The sequence below is a fragment of the Cervus canadensis genome, chromosome X (assembly GCF_019320065.1).
Source record: "Cervus canadensis isolate Bull #8, Minnesota chromosome X, ASM1932006v1, whole genome shotgun sequence".
NCBI classification, from domain to species: Eukaryota; Metazoa; Chordata; class Mammalia; order Artiodactyla; family Cervidae; genus Cervus; species Cervus canadensis.
The window spans coordinates 125,195,376-125,222,052 of record NC_057419.1 but is presented as its reverse complement, the minus strand read 5'-3'; the positions used below and the strand labels follow the sequence as shown (position 1 = coordinate 125,222,052).

General features: G+C 32.8%; 1 protein-coding gene and 1 non-coding gene across 5 annotated transcripts in view; both read left to right on the top strand.

Moving 5' to 3' along the window:
• LRCH2 (leucine rich repeats and calponin homology domain containing 2) overlaps nucleotides 1–26,677 on the top strand; it is a 105,307-nt gene that overhangs the window by 69,229 nt on the left and 9,401 nt on the right. Inside the window, exons 12-21 of one of the 4 annotated variants that reach the window (XM_043459088.1) lie at nucleotides 3,566–3,643; nucleotides 5,463–5,528; nucleotides 11,109–11,157; nucleotides 11,236–11,352; nucleotides 19,607–19,651; nucleotides 21,954–22,004; nucleotides 24,266–24,323; nucleotides 25,086–25,198; nucleotides 25,383–25,520; nucleotides 25,672–25,749. In XM_043459088.1, coding sequence (XP_043315023.1) covers nucleotides 3,566–3,643; nucleotides 5,463–5,528; nucleotides 11,109–11,157; nucleotides 11,236–11,352; nucleotides 19,607–19,651; nucleotides 21,954–22,004; nucleotides 24,266–24,323; nucleotides 25,086–25,198; nucleotides 25,383–25,520; nucleotides 25,672–25,749 — 793 coding nt within the window. The remainder of the gene's footprint in view (nucleotides 1–3,565; nucleotides 3,644–5,462; nucleotides 5,529–11,108; nucleotides 11,158–11,235; nucleotides 11,353–19,606; nucleotides 19,652–21,953; nucleotides 22,005–24,265; nucleotides 24,324–25,085; nucleotides 25,199–25,382; nucleotides 25,521–25,671; nucleotides 25,750–26,677) is intronic. The other 3 variants (XM_043459091.1, XM_043459089.1, XM_043459092.1) reach the window with 3 other exon arrangements.
• On the top strand, nucleotides 22,339–22,467 carry LOC122436207. Its single transcript, XR_006267963.1, has one exon. It is a non-coding gene; the product is annotated as a small nucleolar RNA SNORA35 (small nucleolar RNA).

Below are 26,677 nucleotides of genomic sequence, written 5' to 3'. Positions count from 1 at the left end.
AAATTGAATTATATAATCACTGATTAAATCAGTGTGACAGTTTGAGAGTCACAGGTTCACTTTAGTCTGTGTCTTGGTCAAGGAGCATTTCTCTCTCTGGCTAGGCTTTCTCCAAATGCATGTTATTGGCAATGAGGAGGACCTTGTGTTAATGAGTATAAAATCAGTGCAAGTCCATTTTTTATACAGAGAAGGTTCTGCGTGCTGCTGAGGGTTGGCTGTTATTGCCATCTTCATGTACTAAGAGTGCTACATTTATATTACTAATATTGAAATAATAAAGCAGAACTGAGATTTTTTTTGTTTGTTTTGAGAAAATTAAAAGAATAATTTTGGTGCATTTAATTTGGATAATGACTATGTTTTTTACATATTCAAAGCGATAAATGTTTATGGATCACAGGACCATGTTTCAGAATGTTTAAAAAAGTATGTTGGCATTTGCTTAAAGATGTTTTGAAAAATAATTACTATTAAAACTTATTCAATGACTGATGTGTGGTATTAGGGACCACTATAATAGTTTCTTTTTTTTTTTTTCAGAGTATTTGACAAGGTTGATTTTTTATTGCTAAACAAGAGAATGATTGTTTCACAAATAAAACTTTGACCTGTGAGATTTAATTACATCAATTAGTAAAAAGTATATTGCCCTATAATAGTTTTTAAAATAACCACTAAGTATCTCTTTTTGCACTGCTACTACATTTATAGAATTAAAAACCATACTAGAAAGCATCTTTATCCCTTCTATATCTAATGTATCCTCATTCCCAATTGCCATTTTTTCTTCTGTCATAACTTTCTGTCACGCTTTTCTGTCATCCTTTTTGAAGCTTATCTTCTAATATTTCCTGTGATTCATTTCTAATGGGCCTTTTTTAAAATTGACTACTTATGAGGTTGTATGTGTTTTCCCCCTTCAGTATAATTAAAGTATTGATGGCCCCATTGGTTTAAGAGGTTGGATGAAGCAAGCCACCACCTGCTCTATGTAGCTTAAAAAATAGTTAAGTTTCTACCTCCCCTACTTGGCAGGTGAAAAAATTGCATTTATCTTTATGAACAGAGAATATTGATTTTATAAGAACCCACAACAATATGTATTTCCCTCATGTCCAGAATTGCATTTGAGTGTATAATTTTAGAATTTATTATAGCCATATATATCATTTCTATATTTTCAGTTTTCTCCTATTGTTCTATTAGTTTTACATCTATCCCTCTGACTTAAATTACTCTTTCAACCTAAATACATCAAATGATGTTTCATAGGTCTTGCTTTTTGATAGTTTGTAATAAGAACAAAGCAGTACCTAGCTCTGCCTTGTACATAGTAGGTATTCGTTAATACTGTTACTGGTTAATTACTTGAAAATGAGATCAAATTTAAAGCTAGTAGGAACCATTAATTTAGTTATGTTCCCTCTACATAATTTTTGTCATTTTTTAAATTTATGCAAAATTAATTTCTTTCTCTGAATTGTCTCTCCATTCTCCTTTTCAGATGTTAGTGCATATAAATTTATATATTTTGCATATATTTATAAGTGCATATATTTATAAGAGCTTTTTGGATTAATAATCAGTGACATTAATATTATAATAACTATGTTTAATTTTTGAAGGAATTAAAATTTTGCGATATCTGGTCATAAAGTAAGGAGTACATTTTACTTTTAAAATGTGTAGTCTATAGACAATTTAGATCCCTAGCCAATTCTGTTCATGGCTAAACTTAAACTGGGCTCAGAATTTTCTTATGCTGAATCTATTATTTTCTCCATTAAATCATATCATCCTTCCTTCTAAAATATCCTGCTATTGCTTATATTTCTTAGATTTAGATAATTAAAATTGTTGTTTACTGTTACAACACATAAATTTGAGTGAGTCTAAAAGTCAAAAGTAATCTTTTAAAAGAATATATTCCTTAGAGGATTTGAGTTTTTATACCTTCTCTGGTTGTAGATTTCCCCTTTCACAGTGTATTGTTTTAGATTCTAGCTTTATTAAATGAAGAATCTGAAATGCTATTTAAAATTGCAAATCAACCAGAAGTTGTAATATTTCTTTTTAAGTTTTAATATAATCATTGCAGTATCTTTGTCTATTTATTGTTAGTCTTGATTTAAAATAATTTATCTGGGATAAGATTATTCTTGTATAGCAAAAAGTACCACTTAGGATTTCTACTTTGACTGTATGCTTACTATTTAGCTGTTCTTTAGCTAGCTATTAGTGGAAAGTAAATGCAGTGTTAACTCTCAGCTAAATCTAAAAGAAGCCAGACATTGTTCTTCAAAATTAGAAGGAATTTAAAAACAGCTTATGTTGAATTCAGTGATGATTTTCTTAGAGCAGCTTTGCCACTTTAGTTCACACTATTTTTTTAAAGAGTATATGTAATTCTTTAATAAGGTTTATACTAGTACTTGGTGGATGAAACTATCCTAGGAAAATAACAAAAGAATATTGCACAGAATTAATAATCAAAAAGGGTGGGAAAAGAGATCACCAAGTAAACCATCAAATAGATAAATCATAAATGTTCAAAGTCTGAAGCCTAGTTATTTAGAAGACTGCCCTTCTTTGTCTAATTGAGATGCATATGTTAAACTACTTTGTATTGACAGTTTATTGTTAAATTTTTTAAAGCTAATCTTTATCCTCTTTCTTAAAAGATTGAATTATTTTTACTTGTATTTGAGTGTATTGAGTGTATTGAGTGTATTGGTCCCCTTGAGTCAGTGACCTTGTCTATATTAAAATAGCTGTTCCACAAATCGTAATTTTATTTTTACTATAATTTTTGAAGTTAAATAAAAAACTATTATCTTAAAATAATATTGCTCTGTAAATTATTTAACCAATTCTTCAAATTTCCACCAACTCTACTTATGTATCTTAGTATTAGAGAAGTGGCTACTGCTCTTTCTTATACTGATTTTCTTACTATGTGGCTTATTAAGTAAATGTTTAGCTGGCTTCTTAAAATTTGATTTTCATGCTAAAGAAAAGATTATATGAAGAATTTTGCAATGAATAGCTTCAGTTGAGTGGTTCCCATAGCATGTTCATTCCTGTTAGCTTATTCTGTAGTATTTTCTAATACATATTTACTTTTAATAATTATTTGATTTGCTTTTACGTGTATCCTGAGAGTTTTTACTTACTGTGGAAAGATGTACTTCTGAGTACTATATAATATAGCTAAATTTTAAAAAGTAATTATCAAAAGTTATATTGAAGTATAATTAATCAAGGATCACATAAAGCAAAATCAGATTTTGAGCAATTCATTATTTTAGTTTTGAATTATAGAAATTATTACATTACTTTTTCATGTGATTTTTTTCTTTTTCTGATCATATGAACTCTTAATTTGAGGAGCATCATGTTAACTTCTAGCTTGTTATAACTAATTAGGTAGTTCTCTCAACCCTTAAAATCTATCCATTCTTTCTTTTCTGCTTGCTTTACTAATGACTTCCCTATCCTCTCCCAAAACATCTTACTTCTTCCATCTTTTGGTTTGGTTGATGTACGTGAAATATGAATACAGACGGAGGCCTTTATGTTATAGAGCATCATTCAGTGAAAAATTCTTCCAGAGGACCAGAGCAGCAGGACGTGCATCAAGGTATCTAGAGTTTGTGGACGCCTTAAGTATTAAGTGGCCAGGTTGATGCAGCTGAATTATATATATACCTTTTTACCTAAAATTCAGTACTGGTACCTGGATTACAGAAGTGTTTTAATAATCTAGAATAGATATTTAGATAAAATAGACATTTATTTTGACTCTGAGTATCACACAGTAAAACATTAAATATCAATGTACACAGTAAAATTTTTCAGAGAATTTTCAAGCATATAAAATATGTTTTATCAGTAAGTAGAGCTCAACATTTTTCCTTCTCCTCTAACGTGACTCATGCACATCAATAGTTACAACACTAGTGTGTGTAGTTTGGGGAGAATTCCGAATTTACTGCAGTGGAGGGCATTGTAGTTTGATGCCCCCTTCCAAAGGAATAATTCTGACCCTCCCCTTCCCCCAGGATACCTTGCAGTGCTAAAACGGATACATCTCCTTTTTAAATCAATTTTTTACTCTTCCAGTTTTATCGAGATATCATTAACATACAGTCTTGTATAAGGCGTTCAGTATAATGATTTGACTTCCATAAATCATGAAATCATTATCATAAACAGTTTAGTGAACATCCATCATTTCATACACAAAACTAAAGAAACAGAAAAAATATTTTTCCATGTGAAGAGAATTCTTAGGATTCACTTCCTTTTTAAAAAATTACTCTTTAATGATGTATTTTTTCCTGATGTTCTTAGATATTTTATTATCTAAATTCCTCTGCATTTGGGGATTCAATACAATTTTAGTGCCTGTTGACACAAAGAAGAATAAAGGTGTCAGTAATCTAGAAATTACTTGGTGCAAAGCTACACTGCTTTGTGTGTGATACTTGTTTGCCTCTCACTGTAGCTTCCTCCTGTTGAGGCTCTACTAGATCTTAGCTAGTGAGAAAAACTGGGGTAATGGAAATTGGTTTCTTTATGAAACCATCTTTCTGGAATTACCAACTTATATTTATTTCATTATATATTTTAATAGTCAATATGTATCTTTAATTTGAAATTCTCTTCTTCTGTGTATTCTTTTGGTAGTTGACATCTGATTATATTATTTTGAATAAAAGGTAGATATTCTACTCCTTATAAAACTAAAATTTAAGATTGAAAATTAACATTTATATCCATAGTAAATAGGTAAATATTAAGAACTTAAATATATTAGTTACTTTTGTTAAAGATAGTTTATTATTCATTGCTTTTGACTTTGAGATCAATACCTAGAATGATATAAAATTATGAATAAATGGTTCTCTCATGTAATGGTTTATCACTTTATTTTTCTTTCTTTTTTTGATTTTCTTCAAATATATTGTTTCATTCTGTTATTAAAAGTTTTATAGACTTGTGGACTTTTTTAAAGAATTGAACTTTAGCACTGGCTTTGCATTTGGAGTTAAGGTTTATTATTTGGCAAAATAATTGTTCATTATGTTGACATGGCCCTATCATTTGCTATTCTGGGAAAAATGAAATCAGTTATGATGATACTTACACAGTCTGCATTTCTTTATCTTCTGTCTCAGCTAAAAGTTAGATATGCACAGGAAAATAACATGGCTGGAAAATATCCAAGCCTCGAGAAAGGGTTTATAAAAGAAAATACATGGAAGAATTGGTGAGCTTCATTCCTTCATAATAGCCAGTGAGCTTATATGGGCATCTGATCTAAATAATATTTAAATATTGTTTTCTAGCAAAGATCTTCATGGACCAGATGCAGTTTATTATCGACATTTTTATATCATGTATATACACTATTCTCTTTAATATATTATGAAATTAATGTGCTGATTTACTTCTAGGATTCTTAATCATTCAACTTATGTCATAAGAAACAAGCCAAAACAAACTATGGAATGCGAAAAGAGGTATAAAAATATCTTAGTTCTTATGGTTAATATTATATAATGAGAGCTGATCCTTTGACAGTAATGTTCCTAATGTAGGCTTTAATAGAATAATTGATATCAATTTAATATAATGAGATAATTTAAAGAATATGGCTTTTAAATGTTTTTTTAAATGTATTATACAACACAAGTTAAATTGACTTTTGATGTAAACAAATGCAAGAATGCTGATTTAAACTTTTTGTGCTCTCACCTGCATTTTGTTTTGATGACAGAATCATTTATCCATTTGTTGTTGTTCAGTCCCTAAGTCATGTCCTACTCTTTGCAATGCTATGAACTGCAGTACACCAGGCTTTCCTATCCTTCACTATCTTCCTGAGTTTGCTCAGACTCATGTCCATTGTGTTGATGATGCTATCCAACCACCTCAGCCTCTCACCTTCTTCTCCTCTTGCTCTCAATATTTATCCATTTAGCAGACATTTATTTTATTACTATTATGGTCAGGAATAATGTGTTTATCATTGATTGTATTTGTTCTCTATGTTATAGTTCACTTTTTAATTTCTTTTTAATTAGGTTTTATTCAATTATTCTATATGAAGGCATAGTCTAAATCCAGGTATATGAATTCCAGAGAACTAGAAGACCTTGAAAGTTTTTATTTATTCTTTTTGGTGGTTTGAAAATTTGCACCAAACTCAACTTCTGAGTTATTCCTATGGGAATATAAAAGTCAAAGGCTAGGGTGTGGGTACAGATAACACACAGAGAGAATTAGCATTTGTTGAATGGTTGTTGTATGTATACTATTCTTAGTGCTTTAGCTGTATGATCTCATCTAATCCTCATAATAACTTATGAAGTTGTTGCTATTGTATCCCCATTTTATAGGTGAGAAACTGAGGCTCAGAAATTGCCATAGCTATTCAGGGTCACACCGCTAGTAAATGATATAATGAGAATTTAAACCCAGGATGTCTGACCTTAGAACCCCAACTTTTTTTTTTTTTTCCAACTTTTAATATATGGAAACAAGAACAGCTCGCTTTCTCCAGATGCATACCTTTCATTGATGTCCTTTCCAAACTACCTTACAATCCAAACTGGACTTACTTTTCCCAAATCTATTTCGTCTCCTGTATAGTGCACCTTGAGTGAATGTGCCACTGTGTGTATAGTCAACTTTGGAATCATTGGAAATTGCTTTCTCTTACACATTCTTCCCAATCCAGTCAGTCACAGAAAACTTTAGCTTCTTAACATTATTTGCATCTTAGCTTCTTAACATTATTTGCATCTGTCTCAACCTCTCCATTCCTGTTGCAGTTATGATGGCTCAGGCCCTGTCTTTTCTACCTGGACTACTGCAACAGTTTGCAGCCATACCTCGTTTCTCAAGTTTGGCCTACCTTTAAATTTGTTTTCTGTGCTAATGGTGTAAGAGTGATGGTTCTAAAGTACAGGCCTGACTATGTGTTTCCAAGTTATTAATCTTCTTTTTCTAACTTTTAGGATAAAGCTTAAAATGTTTGGCTTAACCCACAAGATTGAAGTGAGTTTCTGCCTAGCTTGAAGGCCTCAGCCTGTGTACTCTTGCACTGGCACCTTTTACAGCTAGGAACCATAGTACTCCTTCCTTTATTCCAACATGATTTCACATCTCTGTATTCTATGTCCTGGTGTTTCTGCTGGGATTGCCCCTTCTTCTTCCGTTTTTCACTTAGGCTTTTAGAATTCAGTTCAAGCATAAGATAACTTTTTATACCCAAGTCTAGAAACATTCATCTGTCTCAAATTTCATTTGTGTGCATGTGTGTGCTCAGTCACTCAGTCATGTCCAGCTCTTTGTGACCCCATGGATTGTAGCCCACCAGGCTCCTCTGTCCATGGGATTCTACAGGCAAGAATACTGGAATGGATTGCCATTTCCTCTTCCAGGGAGATCTTCCTGACCCAGGGGTTGAACCCTCATCTCCTATATCTCCTGCATTAAACTGGATTTAACCCACTCTCTCCCTTTGTGAATACTGATTCTTTATCTTACATGTTTTTTTGTCCTTGAAATTTCTGTTTCTACCTTCCTTCTCAGTTTCTTTCTTTTTTAAATTTATTTTCATTGGAGGCCAATTACCACAGTATTGTAGTAGTTTTTGCCATATATTGTCAGTTTCTTTCATTTCTATCTTAAGCTTCCTCACCAGGTTCCTAACATTCTCTTGAGAAAGCCCCAATTACCCAAACTTCAAAATGGTGATATTTAATCTTGGCCTTTTCTTTACAGAACTCTTACTTTCACTTTTCTCATTTTCAGAACAGTCACCTAATTTCTTCTTTAAACACAAAACAAAATTTTAGGTTTTTTTTCTGTTTATAAGAATAATGTAGCTTTATTGTTTAAAAATAGGAAAATTTTATCATAAAGGAAAAAAGAAACATCATCTAGTATCCTAATCCCCAGAGATGACAAGTCTTAATATTTTGATATTTTCCCCTTTAAACCAGTTTTCTATATATATGCATGAACATTTGCATGTGCATGTGTATTTCTGTGTACATATGTATGTATATACATACGCACACACAGCAGAGTTGTATTGCCTGTTACCTACTCAACAGCTCTGCTAGGATGTATGATGCATATGAGACTTAACCTTCCCAAATAGTACTTTTAATCATTCTCTTTGTTCCTCAAAACTTAACTCTTCTTGCATTGTCCCCATTTCAGAAAATGTCAACTCCATCCTTCTATTAATAGTTGCTCAGCTCAAAGACCTCAGAGTCATCTGTAACTTGTCACTTTCTTTCACATCCCATAACTAATCCTTTAGCAAATCCTGTTGACTCTACCTTCAAAATATGCTCAGAATCTGATCATGTCTTACCACCTCCACACCTACCACCCCAGCCTTAGAAATTTCTTACTTCAGTTATAGCAGCCTTCTACTGTCTCCTTTCCACCCTAGCTTTTCTCTAGTCTGTTTTCAATAAAAAAAAAAGAAGAAGAAGAAGAATCAGATTGGTATTTTTTAAGTGTAAGTTACATCATGTCATTCTTCAGAATTTTCTAATGATCTCCCATTTCATTCAGAATAAAAACTAAGGTCCTTTAAGGACTTGTGAACCTCTGCATTATTTGGCTCCCTACTGCGTTCCTCTTGCCTTGTTCTTCCTGCTTGTTAGTTCTTCTCTAGTTATACTGGCCTCCTTGTTGACTCCCAATACACCAAGTTTCCCACACCCTCAAGGCTTTTGCCTCGATTGGAATGATTTCTTCTCAGAAAACCTTATGGCTTATTCCCTTGTGTTTATGTTTCTGCCCAACTTTCACTTCTTCAGCAAGATATTCCCTGGACAACTTAGATAAAAGAGCATCCCTTTCCCATTCCTTCTTCCCTTTTCACATACCCTGCTTTACTTTTCTCCACAGAACTTAGTACTGTCTGACATTGTAAATGTATACTTTTTTACCATCTGACATTCTCTGTACTTTATTATTTATATCTCAGACTTCTTTATTTGTTCATTGTTTATCTTCACCGCCCCACCACCACTTGGGTGCATTACAGTGTTGTTTTTATCAATTAGTAGGAGGAGACTATTTGAAATTTCCAACACTGTGGATTTGTCTTTCTCTTTAAAGTTCTTTCATTTTTCCTTCATATATTCTAAAGCTGTTATTAAATACATAAATGTTTAGGATTATAATGTCCTTTTGGTGGATTTACATCTTTGTCATTATAAAATGACTTTTTAAAATATTCCTGGTTAGGGTGGCTTTTTTGTGTGTGGTGTACAGGGTCTTAGTTCCTCAATCAGGGACCAAACCCATGCCCCCTTCAAGAGATGCAGACTCTTAACCATTGGACTGCCAGGGAAGTCCCCTGTTTATATTCTTTGCTCTGAGGTATACTTCCCTGATATTATATAGTCACATCAGCTTTCTTCTAGTTTAGTTTCTTTCTTAGTGTTTACATGATATATCTTTCTTCTTCCTTTTATATTTAACCTATTTGTGTCTTTATGGAGAAAGGCAGTTTCTTGTTGTTAGCATATGGTAGTATCTTCCTTTTCTATCAAATCTGACAATCTGACTTTTAATTACAACATTAAGATTTTTAGTATTTAATTGATACTTCTGGTTATTAATGGATTTAAGTCTACTGTATTATTAGGTGTTTACTTTTTGTCTTATGCATTATTTTTAGATATCTTTCCTCTTTTTCTCCTGTCTTTTGAATTATATTTTAAAATTCCTATTTATCTCCATTGTGGGCTTATTAGACATAACTAGTTGTTATGTTAGTGATTGTTTTAGGGTTTAAAGTATATTTAATTTATCACAGTCTACCTTTAAGTACTATTATGCCATATGTATATTGGATAAGAACAAGAGTATACTTCTATTTCTTCCCTCCTGGCCTTTGCAGTATTGTTGCCATACGTTTTACATCTGTGTTAACATATTACATATTACATTGTTATTATTCCTGCTTTAAATAGTCAATTGTTTCTTTAAAGAGATTTAAATAATCAGAATAATGTCTTCTATCTTTACCCTTTTAGTTACCATCTCCAGTAGACTTAGTTCCTTTGTGTAGCTCTGTATTTCCTTGTATATCATTTTCCTTCTATCTGAAAGAACTATTTTCACATTACTTTTACTGCTGGTCTGCTGATGTTGAATCCTTCAGTTTCTGTAATGTTTAAAAAAATCTTGCCAATTCCCTGGTTGCCCAGTGGTTAGAACTTGGTGCTTTCACTGCTGTGGTGCTGGGTTCAACCCCTGGTCAGGGAACTAAGATCCCATAAGCCATGTGGTGTGGCCAAAAAAAAGTATTTCACTTTCATTTTTGAAAGATATCTTTGCTAGTATAAAATTCTCATTTGATAATTTTGTTTTCTTTTGGTACCTTAAAGAGGATTTTCCCTTGTCTTCTGGATTGTGCTGTTTCCTGTGAGAACTCTCTTGTCAGTTCACTGAACCTAATGTGTATTTTTTTCTCTGTCTGCTTTTTACATTTTATCTTTATCATTTGTTTTAAATTTAATTGTGATGTATCTTATTGTAGTATTCATTTTTTTTGCTTGAAGTTCATTGTGCTTCTCAAATTTGTGTGTTTATTGTTTTCATGAGATTTGAAAATTTGAAGTCTTTATTTATCTTTATCTTTCCTATCACATAGCATATATTATTTTGGAACTTCAATTATGTTAGGTCACTTGAAGTTTCAAGCAGATCGTCTAAAGTAATTGTATTTTTCTTAGTTTTGGTAATGAATTAATATAATAAATATCTATAATATTTTTTGACTAGATACTACATTTCTTTTGGGTTCAAAAGTCCTTAGAGTAGCTCAGTGCATAGGGTGTTATTAAATAATAAATGCATTTTGATGTTTTTCAAAGGATCATAAGTTATTTGGAATTGAATATGTTTTGTAAAAGTTTTATGTTATTAGTTCAAAGCATAGGCATGGGTAACTTCTTAAGATTTCTGGTAAAAAGAAAAAAACGATAACTTTATAGTGTTAATAATGTATAATAAGAGTAATTCTAAATATTTTAAATATTAAGACATTTCTAATTTTTTAGTGTCTCAGCAGATGAAGTTAATTCACCATTATCACCCCTCATATGGCAGGTAAGAAGAAATTAAATTGCTGTTATATCTAATTTTTTTTTCTCATTTATTTCGTTAAAAGAAATTATCTTGTTACAGCCCTTAGAAAATCAAAAGGATCAAACAGATGAGCAGCAATGGCCAGAATCTCACCCTATAATCTGGCAGAGTGAAGAAAGGAGGCGGAGCAAACAAATTAGAAAAGAATATTTCAAGGTACTTTATTCAATTATAAAATGTACTTTGTAATTATTAGTTTTGATTTTATCCATTTTGTTTTACATTAGTATGACAGAATATAACTCTCTAGTTAAATATAGAAGATGTGTTATTTTATCTTGATTTCCTACATGTATGTGGGATAATTATATGATCCAGTTATTTACATAAAATTTCAGCAATTCAAAATAATTAAGAGTAGATCAGTGTGAATTGTGATTTGCCAGATACTTTACAAGAAATATGAATGTTTACTACACTGCTTGTTGTAGCAATATGTAATAATGTTTTAAAAGAATTGCCCCAAAAAGGTCTTTCTTTGAGTTTGTTTCAATAAAGAGTTAACAAATTTTCACAATTAGCATTTAACTGTTTCAATGTAAATAAATGCTATTTACATAATTCTAAAAAGCTTCTCCCCCATTTTCTTATTACCTTAATATATTTCTTAGGATGGTGTTTGTCTTGGCTCAATTAAAGGCTTGGGCCATCTGAATTATCTCAAATTTCTAGTTAGCAGAATTTTAATGAAATTTCATTGTGTACACCTTCCTAAACATTGTAATATTTTTTGTCTATTTGTGATTCAGGTCTGCTATATTTGTAGTGACCAGTCATTAGAATTGGAGTACTCTTGAATTTGTTATTGGAATTTCTGATTCAAATGAACAGTGAAAAGAAGTTCCTGCTCTATTCAGCAAATTTTGTTGTCTTTGTGGACTTTTTCTGTTTCCCCAAACCTAATTTGTCTAATAATAAATACATATATAAGTACATAGTTCTTATTTCATGCTGTTATCAGTTTGATGAAAGTGGATCTCTATGCACATTGATCAGTTTTCTTTTTATGGATGTGTAACATATATTTGGAAGTAGTAGTATATGCCCAAAACAAAAATGTTATATGTCTTAGTCTGTGTAAGTTTACATCATCAACAAATAATTACTGGATCCTTTTAATGAGCCTCATGTTACCTGGTCAATATGAGAGATAATGAAGAAATAAAAGACACAGGGAAAAAGGGAAAGACATTCTAGGTAGAACCCTGGTCAATACCCTTTACAAATCTGCAGTTATATTTACATTCTGGCATTTATTAATTTAAAATCCCCTCTTTTTGTTTATGGAACTTGAACAAAGGCACTAAAGGAAATTTGTTAACAGATAAAACTTGATGAATAACTGATGATGTGGTATAAATTTTAATATTTTTAACTAATAAAAGAGATTTGATTTTTATTTGATCTCTTAGTATAGTAAAAGCATACAGATTCTGTTTGTCAAAATACTTATATATGGCAGTTAGTAAGTGCCAGGCACTGTTCTAAGTACTTACTTTACAAATATCAACTCATTTAATCTTTATAACAACCCTATGAGTAAGTACGTTTATTACCATGTTTACTTTATAGATGGGCAAATTAAGGCACAGAGAGGCTAAGTAATATGCTCCAGGTCACTTAGGGTAATAAACGTCTGAGTTCATTGAATCCAGAGCCTATGCTGTGCTGCCTGTTGATCTACTGTGGATAGCCTAATACCAAATGAACACTTTTGTTTTTTTAATTTATTGTAACTCAAGTAAAACTCTCAATAAAAATCTGAATAGAAGCCTCAGTGAACCTTAAAAAATAGTTGTTTGATTTAATTAGAATAATTTGTTGTTTAATATTTTGTTTTCTATGGCTTAAGTATACCTTCCATAGTGTTACCATTTTATAAGTTGCTAAGGGATCAAATGAGATAATATTTGAAGAGTCCATAATCATCATTCAACAAATGTGAATTTTTACTATAGTTAATAAAGTAGGTGCAAAGATAAGCTTCAGCTGGGAAATGTTTTAAGCAGATATGTAGTTCTCCTCAATAGTCAGAAGATGTCAGTGTTAGGACACTGTAAAAAATTGAATGTCAGCAATTTTTTCCTAAGATGTTAAAAAACTGTAAAATTGAGATACTACTAAGTGAAGTCAAAAGCGTTATTCAGATTTGCCAATGTTTTCATGATTAAACTATTAAAATAGAAATTCATCAATTTCTGTGAAGTATCTTTCTTTCAAAAAGAAAATATCTTTTAATCACTTATCCCTCAGGAATCAAAAGGCTTACTCATAAGATACAATATTGAACTTAATTTGGATATACAGTTAATGTATACTACTCTAGAGATACATATCAAATTATCACTAAACTCACTCAGTGATGGCTCCTTTAACTTTGCTTTGTAATGAAACATAGAACTTTTGTGTAACTTTACCCCAGCACATATAAATGACTGAACCACAGTATTTCTTTGTTTGTGTCCCGTGGTAAATTATTCATGGTGCTGTTATTTAGGAGATTTATTGAAAGTGTGTGTGTGTGTATAAACTCTAGCTCTCTGGTTTCTTAGTTGCTAGGACTGGTTTGGGGAGGTATGTTTTTCAGGTAAGTCCCTGAAACAAAATTAAAAAAATGTTTCAACATGATTGGCCAGATGATGTGAGTAAGAAGATAATTTAGGTCAAACTATATGAGTAAGTAGATCATTGTAGGAGAGTTATGTTAACTCTTTTAGACTCTTGGCCACCCTTGTTTAGATTACTATTCTAGTAAATAAAATTTAATGTCATTGTTGCTGAAATAAAATCACTGCATTCCTCAAAGTAAAGGTATTCCAGAAAATACATTACTTTAAAAATAATCTTAGAGAAATTTATTAGTATATAAACAAAGTATGAATATCTAACCTTTTGTTGATAATGTTCAATGTAAATTAGTTGCTTTCATTTCTTGTAGGAATGACAATAACAAATTTCTAAATGCATTTGATGATTCTTTTCTAAATATAGTTAAAAACACTAGATAACTGTGCTAAATTAGTTTTAAAGATTATTTGATTTATTTAAATGCCATATATATTTGTCTTCAAATGTATCTCATTACTTTTGTGATAAAGCATTTTGACTCTTAGAATACCTATTTAATTTTGTAAATATAGTATGATATTTTAATTAGGCTTAACCTGAAGGAAAATATTTTCGTGTATTTTCTCTGACTGTGTTTAACTGTATAACAGAATAGGGAAGCCAACTGGGCTTGTGAAGTGAGTTGATTTGTTCTGAGTCAGTTTGTGCACAAATACTGTCTTTCCTGTGAAGTTAATATAAGCTTCAGAGATAAACGAACTGATCTTTGTGTTTCTTAAATAGGCCTTTATTGCATAGTATTTTAATTCAGAATTAATGAAACTTCAGTTTTTCAAACTAATATTAATTGAGGACAGCTGAGGTGAATTAGTAAGAATTTGAACTTACAGAATATTTTAAATCTATGTATATATTCAGATTTGGGTTTTAGGATCTTTAAATATGTACAGTAATGCAAAACAAGTATCTTTCTAAGTTTTTGTGTATAATGGATATTTTAAATTATAATAGTAATTGAGTAACAATAATGCAAGTCTCATCGAGTTTTTGACTGCATCATCCTCTCTTTCTTTGCTTTATCAATTATCTGCTTACTATTCTATGTCCTGTCTCTTTACCTTCCATCTTATAAATGTGCTCAGACCTCTACCATTATCCCTGATTCCCTTTTCAGCTGTTGCCTTGTTTCTTTGCTTTCTTCTGGGACCAAACTTGGCTTTTCTAGATCTGCAGTTTTTGATCACTCCTTAACTCACTGTGGACTTTCCTGGTAGCTCAGCTGGTAAAGAATCCACCTGCAATGCAGAAGACCCCGGTTTGATCCCTGGGTCGGGAAGATCCCCTGGAGAAGAGATAGGCTACCCACTCCAGTATTCTTGGACTTCCCTGGTTGCTCAGACGATGAAGAATCTGCCTGCAATGCAGGAGACCTGGGTTCGATCCCTAGGTTGGGAAGATCCCCTAGAGAAGGGAATGGCAACCCACTTCAGTATTCTTGCCTGGAGAATTCCATGGACAGAGGAGCCTGGCAGGCTACAGTCCATGGAGTCCGAAAGAGTCGGACACGACTGAGTGACTCACTTCACTTAACTCAATGCAGTGCAGCTTTTACTTCCATTTCTCCATTAAAATAGTCTCACTGCTGCTGCTGCTGCTGCTAAGTCGCTTCAGTCGTGTCCGACCCTGTGCAAGCAACCCCATAGACGGCAGCCCACCAGGCTCCCCCGTCCCTGGGATTCTCCAGGCAAGAACACTGGAGTGGGTTGCCATTTCCTTCTCCAATGCATGAAAGTGAAAAGTGAAAGTGAAGTCACTCAGTCGTGTCCGACTCGTAGCAACCCCATGGACTGCAGCCCATCAGGCTCCTCCGTCCATGGGATCTTCAAGGCAAGAGTACTGGAGTGGGTTGCCATTGCCTTCTCCGAAATAGCCTCACTGGAGTGTAACATACCTACTAACAGCAAACAAAATTCAGTGCAGCATTTCACAGTAATGAGACATCTTTCTTCTCAAAACCCCTTGCTTGGTTTCTTCCTCATTTTCCTTCCCTGGTTCTTTTTTCTTTTTGATACTCCTGGCTAACTTTTCTTCTGATTTTTCTCCTACTTGCTCTTAGGGTCTCATCCTCTTTCCTTACTCTCTCTGAAGCTCTTATGATTTCAGATGTCTCATATTCTCCTGGGTCTAAATTTACATCTCGTAACTTTTTTTCACTTGTCTTTGTACCTGTGTTTCTAATTGTTTGGATACCATGTGTTTCAAATTTATCGTGTCTCCCTGTCCCAATCCACCACCATGGAACTTGCTCCTCCTCTCTATTCTTTATTTTAGTTAATAGCAGTATTACCCACCCAGTTTTCTAAGCTCTGTACCTCAGTCCTCCTTGATCTTGCTCTTTCTTTCTCCTCACCTACTTGTTCACCAGAATGCTAACTATACATCTTTCTCCAGTTCATTACCTCTTCTCCATATCTACTGCCCTTGCTTGTGTTGGAACCCATATTCTTTCTTTTATGGGCAGTCGTGTTAATAATAACTTCTTAATGGTTCTGCTTTCTCTCGTTTAACAGTTTGTAGAGAAATCCCTGGCTTAAAATTCTTTATTGGCTCCCCATTATCAATAACAAAATTTGGAGTTTTAAAAACCATCATGTCCAAAAGAAAAAAAAAGAAAAAAGCATCACGTCCATCTTTACCTAAGTGCTATTACCTGACACAGTCTCATTAGCAACTCTTTGACTTTTTCCTAGACTGAACTTTTTTTTCTTTGTGCTCTCCTTCTTCTGAGCATGCTCATTTTCTTATTCCTGAAAAATCCCTACTAATCATTTAGGATTTAGGGACGAGAGTATAGCATAGTGGTTAAGAGCCTTGTCCTCAGAAATCAAACCACTTTGGTTCCAGTGCTCACTTGGATATCTTACTAATTGAGTGACTTTGGTAAATTTGGTAAAATTTGGTAAATTACCTAATCTTGCTGAGCTTCTTATTTTTTTTTATCTTCAAATGACTCTATTGGTATATTCCTTCACAGGATTATTATAACTACTGAATTATTTAATGAATAATGAATTTTTTAATGAATAATGTAAAGTGCTTAAAACAGTACTTGCCACAGAGTGTATACTTAATTAGTGTGTGTGTGTGTGTGTGTGTTATTCGCTCAGTCGTATCTGACTCTTTGCAACCCCACAGACTATAGCCCGCCAGCCTCCTCTGTCCATCACCAACTCCCGGAGCTTACTCAAACTCATGTCCATCGAGTCAGTGATGCCATCCAACCATCTCATCCTCTGTTGTCCCCTTCTCCTTCTGCCTTCAATCTTTCCCAGCATCAGGGTCTTTTCCAATGAGTCAGTTCTTTGCATGAAGTGGCCCAAGTATTGGAGTTTCAGCTTCAGCATCAGTCCTTCCAATGAATATTCAGCACTGATTTCCTTTAGGATTGACTGGTTGGATCTCCTTGCCATCCAGGGGACTCTCAAGAGTCTTCTCCAATACCACAGTTCAAAAACATCAATTCTTCAGTGCTCAGCTTTCTTTACGATCCAACTCTCACATCCATACATGACTACTGGAAAAACCATAGCTTTGACTAAACGGACCTTTGTTGGCAAAGTAATGTCTCTGCTTTTTAGTATGCTGTCTAGGTTGGTCATAGCTTTTCTTCCAAGGAACAAGCATCTTTTAATTTCATGGATGCAGTCACCGTCTGCAGTGATTTTGGAGCCCAAGAAAATAAAGTCTGTCACTGTTTCCATTGTTTCCCCATCTATTTGCCATGAAGTGATGGGGCCAGATGCCATGATCTTAGTTTTCTGAATGTTGAGGTTTAAGCCAACTCTTACACTTTCATCAAGAGACTCTTTAGTTCTTATTCACCTTCTGCCATAAGGGTGGTGTCATCTGCGTATTTGAGGTTATTGATATTTCTCCTGGCAATCTTGATTCCAGCTTGTGCTTCATCCAGCCTGGCATTTTGTATGATGTACTCTGTATATAAGTTAAATAAGCAGGGTGACAATATACAGCCTTGATGTACTCCTTTCCTGATTTGGAACCAGTCTGTTGTTCCATGTCCAGTTCTAACTGTTGCTTCTTGACCTGCATACAGATTTCTGTATGTATTTCTCCAGACTTAATTAGCTTATTATTTACTAAAATGTCATTCTTTTATTTTTGGTTTGTTTTTCTACTAGTCATCTTTTATCAGATATTAATTCTCAATTAAAATATGAAAGGATTCAGCAAAGATCAGGGCTGTTGGGCAAAGGTAGTCATGGTCAGGAATGCAGTCTGTGTCTCTTCAGTGGGTACTTGCATAAATGCTCATGTTTGAGTTCCTTTTAAGAAAGGCAGTAACTGAAAAGCACGTAAGCATAGAAACTCCAGTTACATGCTTGTAATGCTTGTAGTAACCTTTTTGAAACTCTTCAACAGTGCCTTTAGAGGTGAAATTCTTCAGCAGTAACAAGCTTGGGCAGTTCCCCTGTTTTGACATCCATGAGTTTCTTCTTCTTCAATAGTATGACTGATGCTATCTTGGGGTCCTGGTGTTCACTCGCCAAGTGTCACTCTTTTATTGAAGTAGAACAAGTGCCATCAGTAACATCATGCTTAAGGGTGGAAAATAGGTTTATTCACACATGCCAGCTCTGTTTGATGGCTATCTGGAACATTGGGTTGAAAGTGTATTGAGGCTTTGTCTGGGATTGGCTGCAAAGAATACCTTGGTAGTTACTGATAGTTTTTGTAAGCCACAGGAGAGACAGTAGAGGAATTTAGGTCTTATATTTATAATCCCTGATGCTGTTCATCCTCCAGTTTGTGGTTGAGTTACCAGGTAGGTTATCTGTTTTTCCAAGAGTTACGGAAGATGAGGCTACATAAGTAAAGGGGGGCATTAAATAGAACCTTGATTGCCAGCAGAGAAATTTGGACATAATTGGAAAGTTAGTTTTGTTTTTTTTTTCAATAGAAGAGTTAGTATTTTTAAAAAGGTCAATCTACCACTATTTGCAGGAAAATTTCTGTGATCGAGGAATCAGAAGAACTTTAGTGGTTGTCAAAACTGTATTTCCTTGATTATTGATCCTAGTAAAAGCACTTTTTTACATTCCAGCATTTGTGATATTAAGCATATTACCTCTGTTCCTCATATAAAATGGAGATAATAGTATTTACCTCAGATTGTTAAGATTAAGTGGGTGGGTCCATAGGTATAACACACTTCAGTCAGTGCCAAGTATATATCAATAGTAAGCACTAGTATAAGTGTTAGCTATTATCACTATTACTATTATTGTATAGTCAATATATACATGTGATGTAGTATTTCTTAACCTAAAATCAGTAGGTTTCTTAAAAATGAATGACATTTTGAATGAGATTGCAGACTAAGCATGAGGTAATAAATAAACTATAACTAATAGTTTAATAGTTGAGAGAATTCAGAAATCTGAGAGACTTTTCAGAAAGAACTGACCTGATGTTTTGTGTATAGTGGATTAAGAAAAAGGAGGATTTAAGACAAGACTCAGCAAACCTGAATGAATGGGAAATAGATTGGTTTAGGAAGTAAATGTTACTTGATGTATATACTTAGAACAATGCCTTGCATATAGAAAGTACTATTTGTGTTAACTATTAGTAAGTAGTAGGACTGTTTAAAATGGTTATGAAATTAAACAGTTTAATCTAAAGATATTTACATGCAGTTTACATTTTACATATAATTTAGATAATTTAAAAGTATCAAAATGTGAGTAAACCTCATATAATTTACTAGTTAGAGAATTCATGTCCAAGGAAAAATAAAGTATATGCTTTAAATATTTTTCAGTATAAATCATCAAGGAAGAGTTCAAGTGGCAATGAAAACAATGAGGTGAGAAAAGAGGGTAATATTAGCAATTATTTAAAACATTTATTTTCATATGTAATTGGCTCAATCAGAGTAAAATATAATCCATCTTGTTATTGATTTAATGCATGGGTTTTCTCCAATAATAAAAAATTAGCATGATTAGACTGTTATTAATTTGATTATATAATTTCCACATGTTCCTAGTAGTTTGGTCTTAGAATTTTATTAGCATTCATATTAAAACTGTAATTAAAATTCTTGCATATTTTATCTTCTTAAATCAGCATGGTGGTCAATTGAGATTTTTTCCTTTGAAACTTATTAATCTCTTTTCACAACTCTGTATACTATTTTAACATTGAAAATTAGATTTCTACAGTTTGAGCATTACTGTAAATTTTTCTACCTCATCATTTTAACTTGTACAACAGCCTGGCATTTTTGAAATGATACAGTCTCATCACCATAAATACTTAAGTAACTCTATGTATTTTTGTTTGGACAGATTGGTAATTAATTTGATGTTGAATACTTGGCAAGACTTCTGAAAACTCCTTTAATTTTAAGATATGGAATCACCCAAAAAGTGTGTGTTGTACTATAGGTTAAAGGTTCAGCTTGGATGCTTTCTTTGTTCCTTTTTATGTTTAATCTACTTTGGTCCTGCATGCTTCAATATCTTGAAAAAGGTAATGGCACCCCACTCCAGTTCTCTTGCCTGGAAAATCCCATGGATGGAGGAGCCTGGTAGGCTGCAGTCCATGGGGTCGTGAAGAGTCGGACACAACTGAGCGACTTCACTTTCACTTTTCACTTTCATGCATTGGAGAAGGAAATGGCAACCCACTCCAGTGTTCTTGCCTGGAGAATCCGAGGGACGGGGGAGCCTGGTGGGCTGCTGTCTGTGGGGTTGCACAGAGTTGGACACGACTGAAGCGACTTAGCAGCAGCAGCAGCTTCAATATCTAATCAGTTACCAAAACCTACTCTCTTTTTTTTTGGATACAGAAATATTTTGAATACATTCCCCACCTGCATTTCTGCTCTGGCACAAGTCCTTATCATTTCTGGCCTGTACTACTGCAATAGCATACTTGATCTTCTCCCTTTCTCCAATCCACTTTCCTCTCTGCTGCCAATGATTGTTTCAAAGAACGCAAATATGATCAGGCCATTCCCTTGCTTAGAAACCTCTGTCTCCTCATCACTTAGAAGGTAAATGCAGGATTCTTCTTGATCAAGCTTCAGCTTCCCACATCAGCCTCAATTCACGATTTACCTTCCTTTCACCATACTCTTCAAAATTACAAAACTACAAGGTTTCTACTAAGCACAGCACAGCACAAGGTTTTCTGCACTCATCTTTACATTTATTGTTTCTGTGCCTTTGTCCTTGTTGTCCTCTCATCTTGGAATATTGTTAAACATCTACTCAGTTTTTTAGTTTCTCAGGAAACTTTCCTTTACTTATCAGCACCACCATTTCGCCATGTGTCCCTTATCTGTGTCCCCATCATGCATGCTCTATTATTGTACTGAGAAGTTTGTATTGCTTCTGTAAATGAATCTATTTTCCCCCTAGACTGAGAGATCCTTGAGTGGATGATATTTTACCAAGTTTCAATTCCCCCGGTCTAGCACCAGTGTCTGACATATAGTAGACAGTCAGTAATCATTTGTTGATGATGAATGTATACTCTGTGTTGTGTGTATATTCAAGGTTAAATGTTAAGATTTTTGTATTTGTTTAGTAGTAGTCATTGAGAAAAAACATGAACCATTTAGTAGTATTTTATTCAGTTCAATTCTTTGTCATTATTTCTATGCTTATGTTAGATAAATGTAATTTTCCAGGTAAATGTTATTGTTGGGGTGATGGAATTTTGCATGCGTCCCTGTGTCTGTCTCACACTGGAACATATTGCTGCCATTTCTTATCAGGAATTAATCTTAAAACGTGGCTATTTTCTAAGAAATATAGAAAGGTTTTTCATTTGTGATATTTAAAGGAAATAAACTTGTAAGAAAATATTTGATGTAAGTAGATACTACTTATAAAACTTTAAATTGCTTAGGAATCACCTGGGGATTTTACTGAAATACAGATTCTGATTCAGTAGGTCTTGGGTGGGGCCTGAGATTCTGCATTTCTAACAAGCTCCCAGAGGATGCTGATGCTACTGGTCTACAGACCACACTTTGGCAAGGTGGTGGATGGTATTTTCCAGATCCTTCCTTTAGTAGTTTCAGTTTTCCTTTTACATGTCTGAATCATCATTCATATTTTAATTGCATGTTTCATGTTTTTATTTTTATATTTTAGCAAGACAGTGATAATGCTAATATGTCACCACAATCGCCAGTATCATCTGAGGTACAAGTTCTGTTTTTAAATGTGTTTACATAGGTTTTCTTTGTCTCTTCTCTCTAACCTCATCTTTCTTTTTTAAATGTAGTTTTTTCACCCATATTTAAAAATCCATAGTAGGTTAATTTGTACAAAACTAGCCTACAAAAACTTTTAAGAACACCATATTTTGGTACAAATATTCATAATGAATATCACTTAAATTACTTATTGAAAAATGCCTATAGATCACATGAAATATTTCACTTTATAAATGTTTTATGTTTTATAATTCATCCATATTTTGAAATAAATGACAAGAGTAGCTTTCAGATTTTAAATTTGAAAAAAATACTTCATTCAGCATTGTGCAATGGCCTTTGGTTTTTCTCATAACCAATTAGGTCTGAAAGCAATGCAAGAAAAACTTCCTTTTTCCACGAGAAACATCCCTGTAGTGGGTTGTTCCTATCGACAAGAGGGTACACTTTTCCTAGCATCTTAGACTTAAGGAGGGGGCATGGGGAGAAGGGGTAGATGAAAGTTAAAGAGTTTCTGAGATCTCAACCAAATATTCTTTTGGTTTGAATGATTGACTCTTCTAATTTAGTTAAACCTGTTGCTTTTAATATGTTATGAGATAAATTTTAAAAATTCTAAACAATAGCTCTTCTACTTCAGATTACTTAGTATTCTAAAAGTGTACTGGCATTAGTAAAGTAAATAGATGATTTTTTATTTATTTGGTGAATTCAGGACTTTGTCTAAATGTTTGAATGATCCAAAATCACAATATAATTTTGGTTAATTAGACAGTATTTCATTTTATATAGGTGGTGTTAGTTTTTTTAAAAGCCAGAATTGTTTGTGTATTGTTTTGGGTGAGTTGCATTATAAAACTTTAAGATGGACTTAGACGTTAGTTTTATAAACATGTTTCTAAATTACTTATATGGCAGGTAAACTGGTTTACATTCTTTTTCAAAACAGTTTAAATTGGGATATTCTAAAATTAGTCTTTGTAACATGCTTTTGTAAATCCTTTCTTTTACAGTCAATTATAACAAATGTAGGTGATGACTTATTTACTTAGATTTTTTCTGATTTTATAATCTATGCTCAATGAGAAGAGGATCAGTGCCAATCTTCTCAAATAAATTATATTGCTTCTATAACACATTTTCCTTACATTTGGATAAATTAAATTTTTGTCTGGAAATTCATAATACTTTAACTGAAATAATCAAGATTAACAGGCTTGTGGATGAATAGGTGGTGAGCATGGATTTGGGTAGCTCAACTGACGTTCAACTTGAACTGCTTATCCCATGTTAATCAGAAAATTAAGAGAGTCACCAGAATGCTGATTGTTTCAGTTTCATCTGTGAAAGGAAAATGGTAAAAACAATTAGTATAGTGCTTTACTATTAACAAAGTGCTTGCCTATACATTTAAACCTAAGAGCAGTCCCACGATCTGGGTATTATCCTCATCCTTTTACTGCTCAAGAGTGATAAATTTTTCTAAAGACTTCAGTCAATAAATGGTAGAGGAGTGACTGAAGCCCAAACTCTAACAACTTCACAGTTGTTGTACAGATTAAATAAGATGCTATTAAAATTGCATTATCTTTCCATTTTATAATTTGCAAAGTGCTTTCTTTTAGTTATCTCAGTTAATTTTTACAGCATCCTATTTTAAAGGTGAAAGGATAGTTACAGAAAAATTAAATGTTTTGCTTAAAACTTAGTCTAATTTCTGACTCTTAAGTTCAGATTTTTTAAATATACCATGTTTCTTTACACAGTGCACTACTGTTTGAAAGCACTTTGAAATAATGTGAATTCAGATAGAAGAAATAATGCTTTATTATCTATCACTCTGCAGCCGCTATTAGTTTGAATGTGTATATTTGCCTCAAATTATCCACGAAGGGTCAAGTCCATAGTAGATAGTGAGTAAGTGTCACTAATTTCACTTATCTTTACATTGAAACTTTTTTCCATTTTGCAGGAGACTTTAATCTGGTTCTTCATTCAAAAAAAGAGTATATGTTTATTTGATTCACTTTAATAACTTTCATTTCCCTTATACTAAGACAGAAGTTAATTAGCAAATATTTGTAGACCTTTTAAAAATGAAACATTATCTATTTGAATTAAAATGCAATTTACCTTTCTCTACTCCACTAATTATGGAGAAAAATAAATACTTCTCAAAATTGGAATGTATATAACTACTTTGATTATTTTGAAAGAAAAAAGGTTTTATTTGTTTTTTGTTTTTAGGAGTATGATAGAACTGATGTTTTTTCACATGGTCCCTTTGGCTTGAAGCCTAGATCAGGTAAATATATATTCTGCAAATACAATCTATTGGTTATATACAAAACTAGAGTTTCTCAGCTTAAATGGGATTGATTCCTTAGTTTTAAGTACACGTAGATTCTTTCCCCTCTCCTAAAAGTAATTTTCTCTTAACCTTATTTGTCTTTCCAATTCCCATTCCCCATTTCTTTCTTCCTCTTTACCTTCAAGCTCCTGAAACCTCAGCTTTTTGCCTTAGATATACTGCAGTCTTATTTCTACTCTACTGTGACTGCTATTAGAATGACCACTCTGCCAGCAGACCAAACACTGTTTGAAATTATAGCACTCCATTATATTGTGGTTTTAAAAAGGGATCTTTTCGCATTTGGCAAGCCCAAAAGAAAATGGATCCATGTTACTTGGCAAGGTATTGAATTATAGTTTTTATTCCTGAATAACTGTATTGACCTTCAAAAATAATTTCCTTTTTCTTTAAAGATAATAAAGGCTGATTTGTGTTCAATAATAATTCTTAACCTGGATCATGTTTCTAATAACATATGTTTAAGTAAGAACATGTATAGGTGGTAGCAGTTGTTACACTTGTCTTCCCTGTTGCTTTCAATTATGCAGATAAGTAAGTTTCAATTATATTCTGTAAAAAATATTTAGAATTCATTAATAATGAAAGTGTTTTATGTCATTTTGTTCTAGTTCTTTGTATTATGCCTCTTTCCCTGCCGATGGTTGATCCTTCCGATTAGCTTTGTAACAAGCTAGGCAATTTCTGTTTTTATAGCTTTCAGCCGCTCATCTCGCCAGGAATATGGGGCAGCAGATCCAGGTTTTACAATGAGAAGAAAGATGGAACATCTACGGGAAGAGCGAGAACAAATACGACAGCTTCGCAATGTAAGTCACATTGACCTTTCAGGTCTGCTTTATAGAAATGGGTTTAACTTGGAAAATTAAAAAAGAATATTTTATTTTCAGTACTCTTTAAAATTTTAGATTATGTGATGATTAGTTATATATATATGTATATATGTATATATATATTTAAATGGAATGTGATTTATACCCATTTCTTTTATAGAATCTTGAATCCAGGTTAAAAGTAATTTTGCCTGATGACATAGGAGCTGCACTGATGGATGGGGTTGTTCTTTGCCATTTAGCCAATCATATAAGGCCACGCTCTGTAGCTAGTATTCATGTGCCATCACCAGCAGTGGTAAGTTTTGGCTACAGTTTGTTAGTTCTCTAAAGGAAGATAGAGCTGCTTGAAACAATCTTTAAATAATATACTTCAATAAATATACTTTTGAGTTTTTATAAGTTTGTACAAATATACCTGAAAATATACTATTTTTCTTACTTTGCAGCCTAAGCTTAGCATGGCGAAATGTCGAAGAAATGTAGAAAATTTTCTCGATGCTTGTAAAAAGTTGGGTGTCTCACAGGTAATTATTTTTCTAACAAAATAATCATTTAAATATGAATTTATTACGTGCAAACTGGCTTCTTCATAGTAGGCATGAATAATGCTTTCTGAACATGAAAATGAATACCTTCCTTTTCACCTTCTACTGAATTCCAGCTTTAAATGTAACAGCTGTCTAATGAATGATTTTTAAGCTGCTTTTAAAGTAATTATACAATGGCTACATATATAGAAAAATTTACTAATCATGCACATCATCAAATAAACATAACTTACTGGTCATATGACAAGTTGATTGTGATGCTGTTGCTACTCTTATTTTTCCTGATAGAGGACATTTGGATTCCTTTAATCTAAGAATAGACTCTGATTGGAAGATTTTCATTCAGTGTGAACATTTAAAACTTTATTTAAAATGTCAATTTGGAAATCTTAGTAACATGTTATGATAATACCTCTCTGGATAAACTTTTTCTGACATTTGTAGAAATTAGCTTAGGTTTCATGTAATAATTGTAATAGTATTAAATTAACAAAGCAATATTATAAATATATAATGAAAATGAAAAATCAAAATATTGCTTTTTTGATAACATTATAAACTTAACAACATGATGGACTGTTGAGAGGACTTGGAATTGTTAGCAGATCACAATGTAGTTGTACTTTTTTTCCTTTAATTTTTTAAAGTATATTTTATTGAGATATCATTGACATAACATTTGGTAAGTTTAAAGTGTACCATGTGTTGTTTTGATACACTTACATACTGTGATTATTAAGTTCTCTTTTCAATAGTGTCATAATAATCTGGTTTACAAATTCTACTGTAACCTCTTCCTGCAAGTGAATAAATATAATTTATATAGAGAGAATCAGTTGAATTACTGTTTAATTTGGAAGCTATATGCAGTTCTCCTCTAGTTACTTCTTATCTATGCTTGACA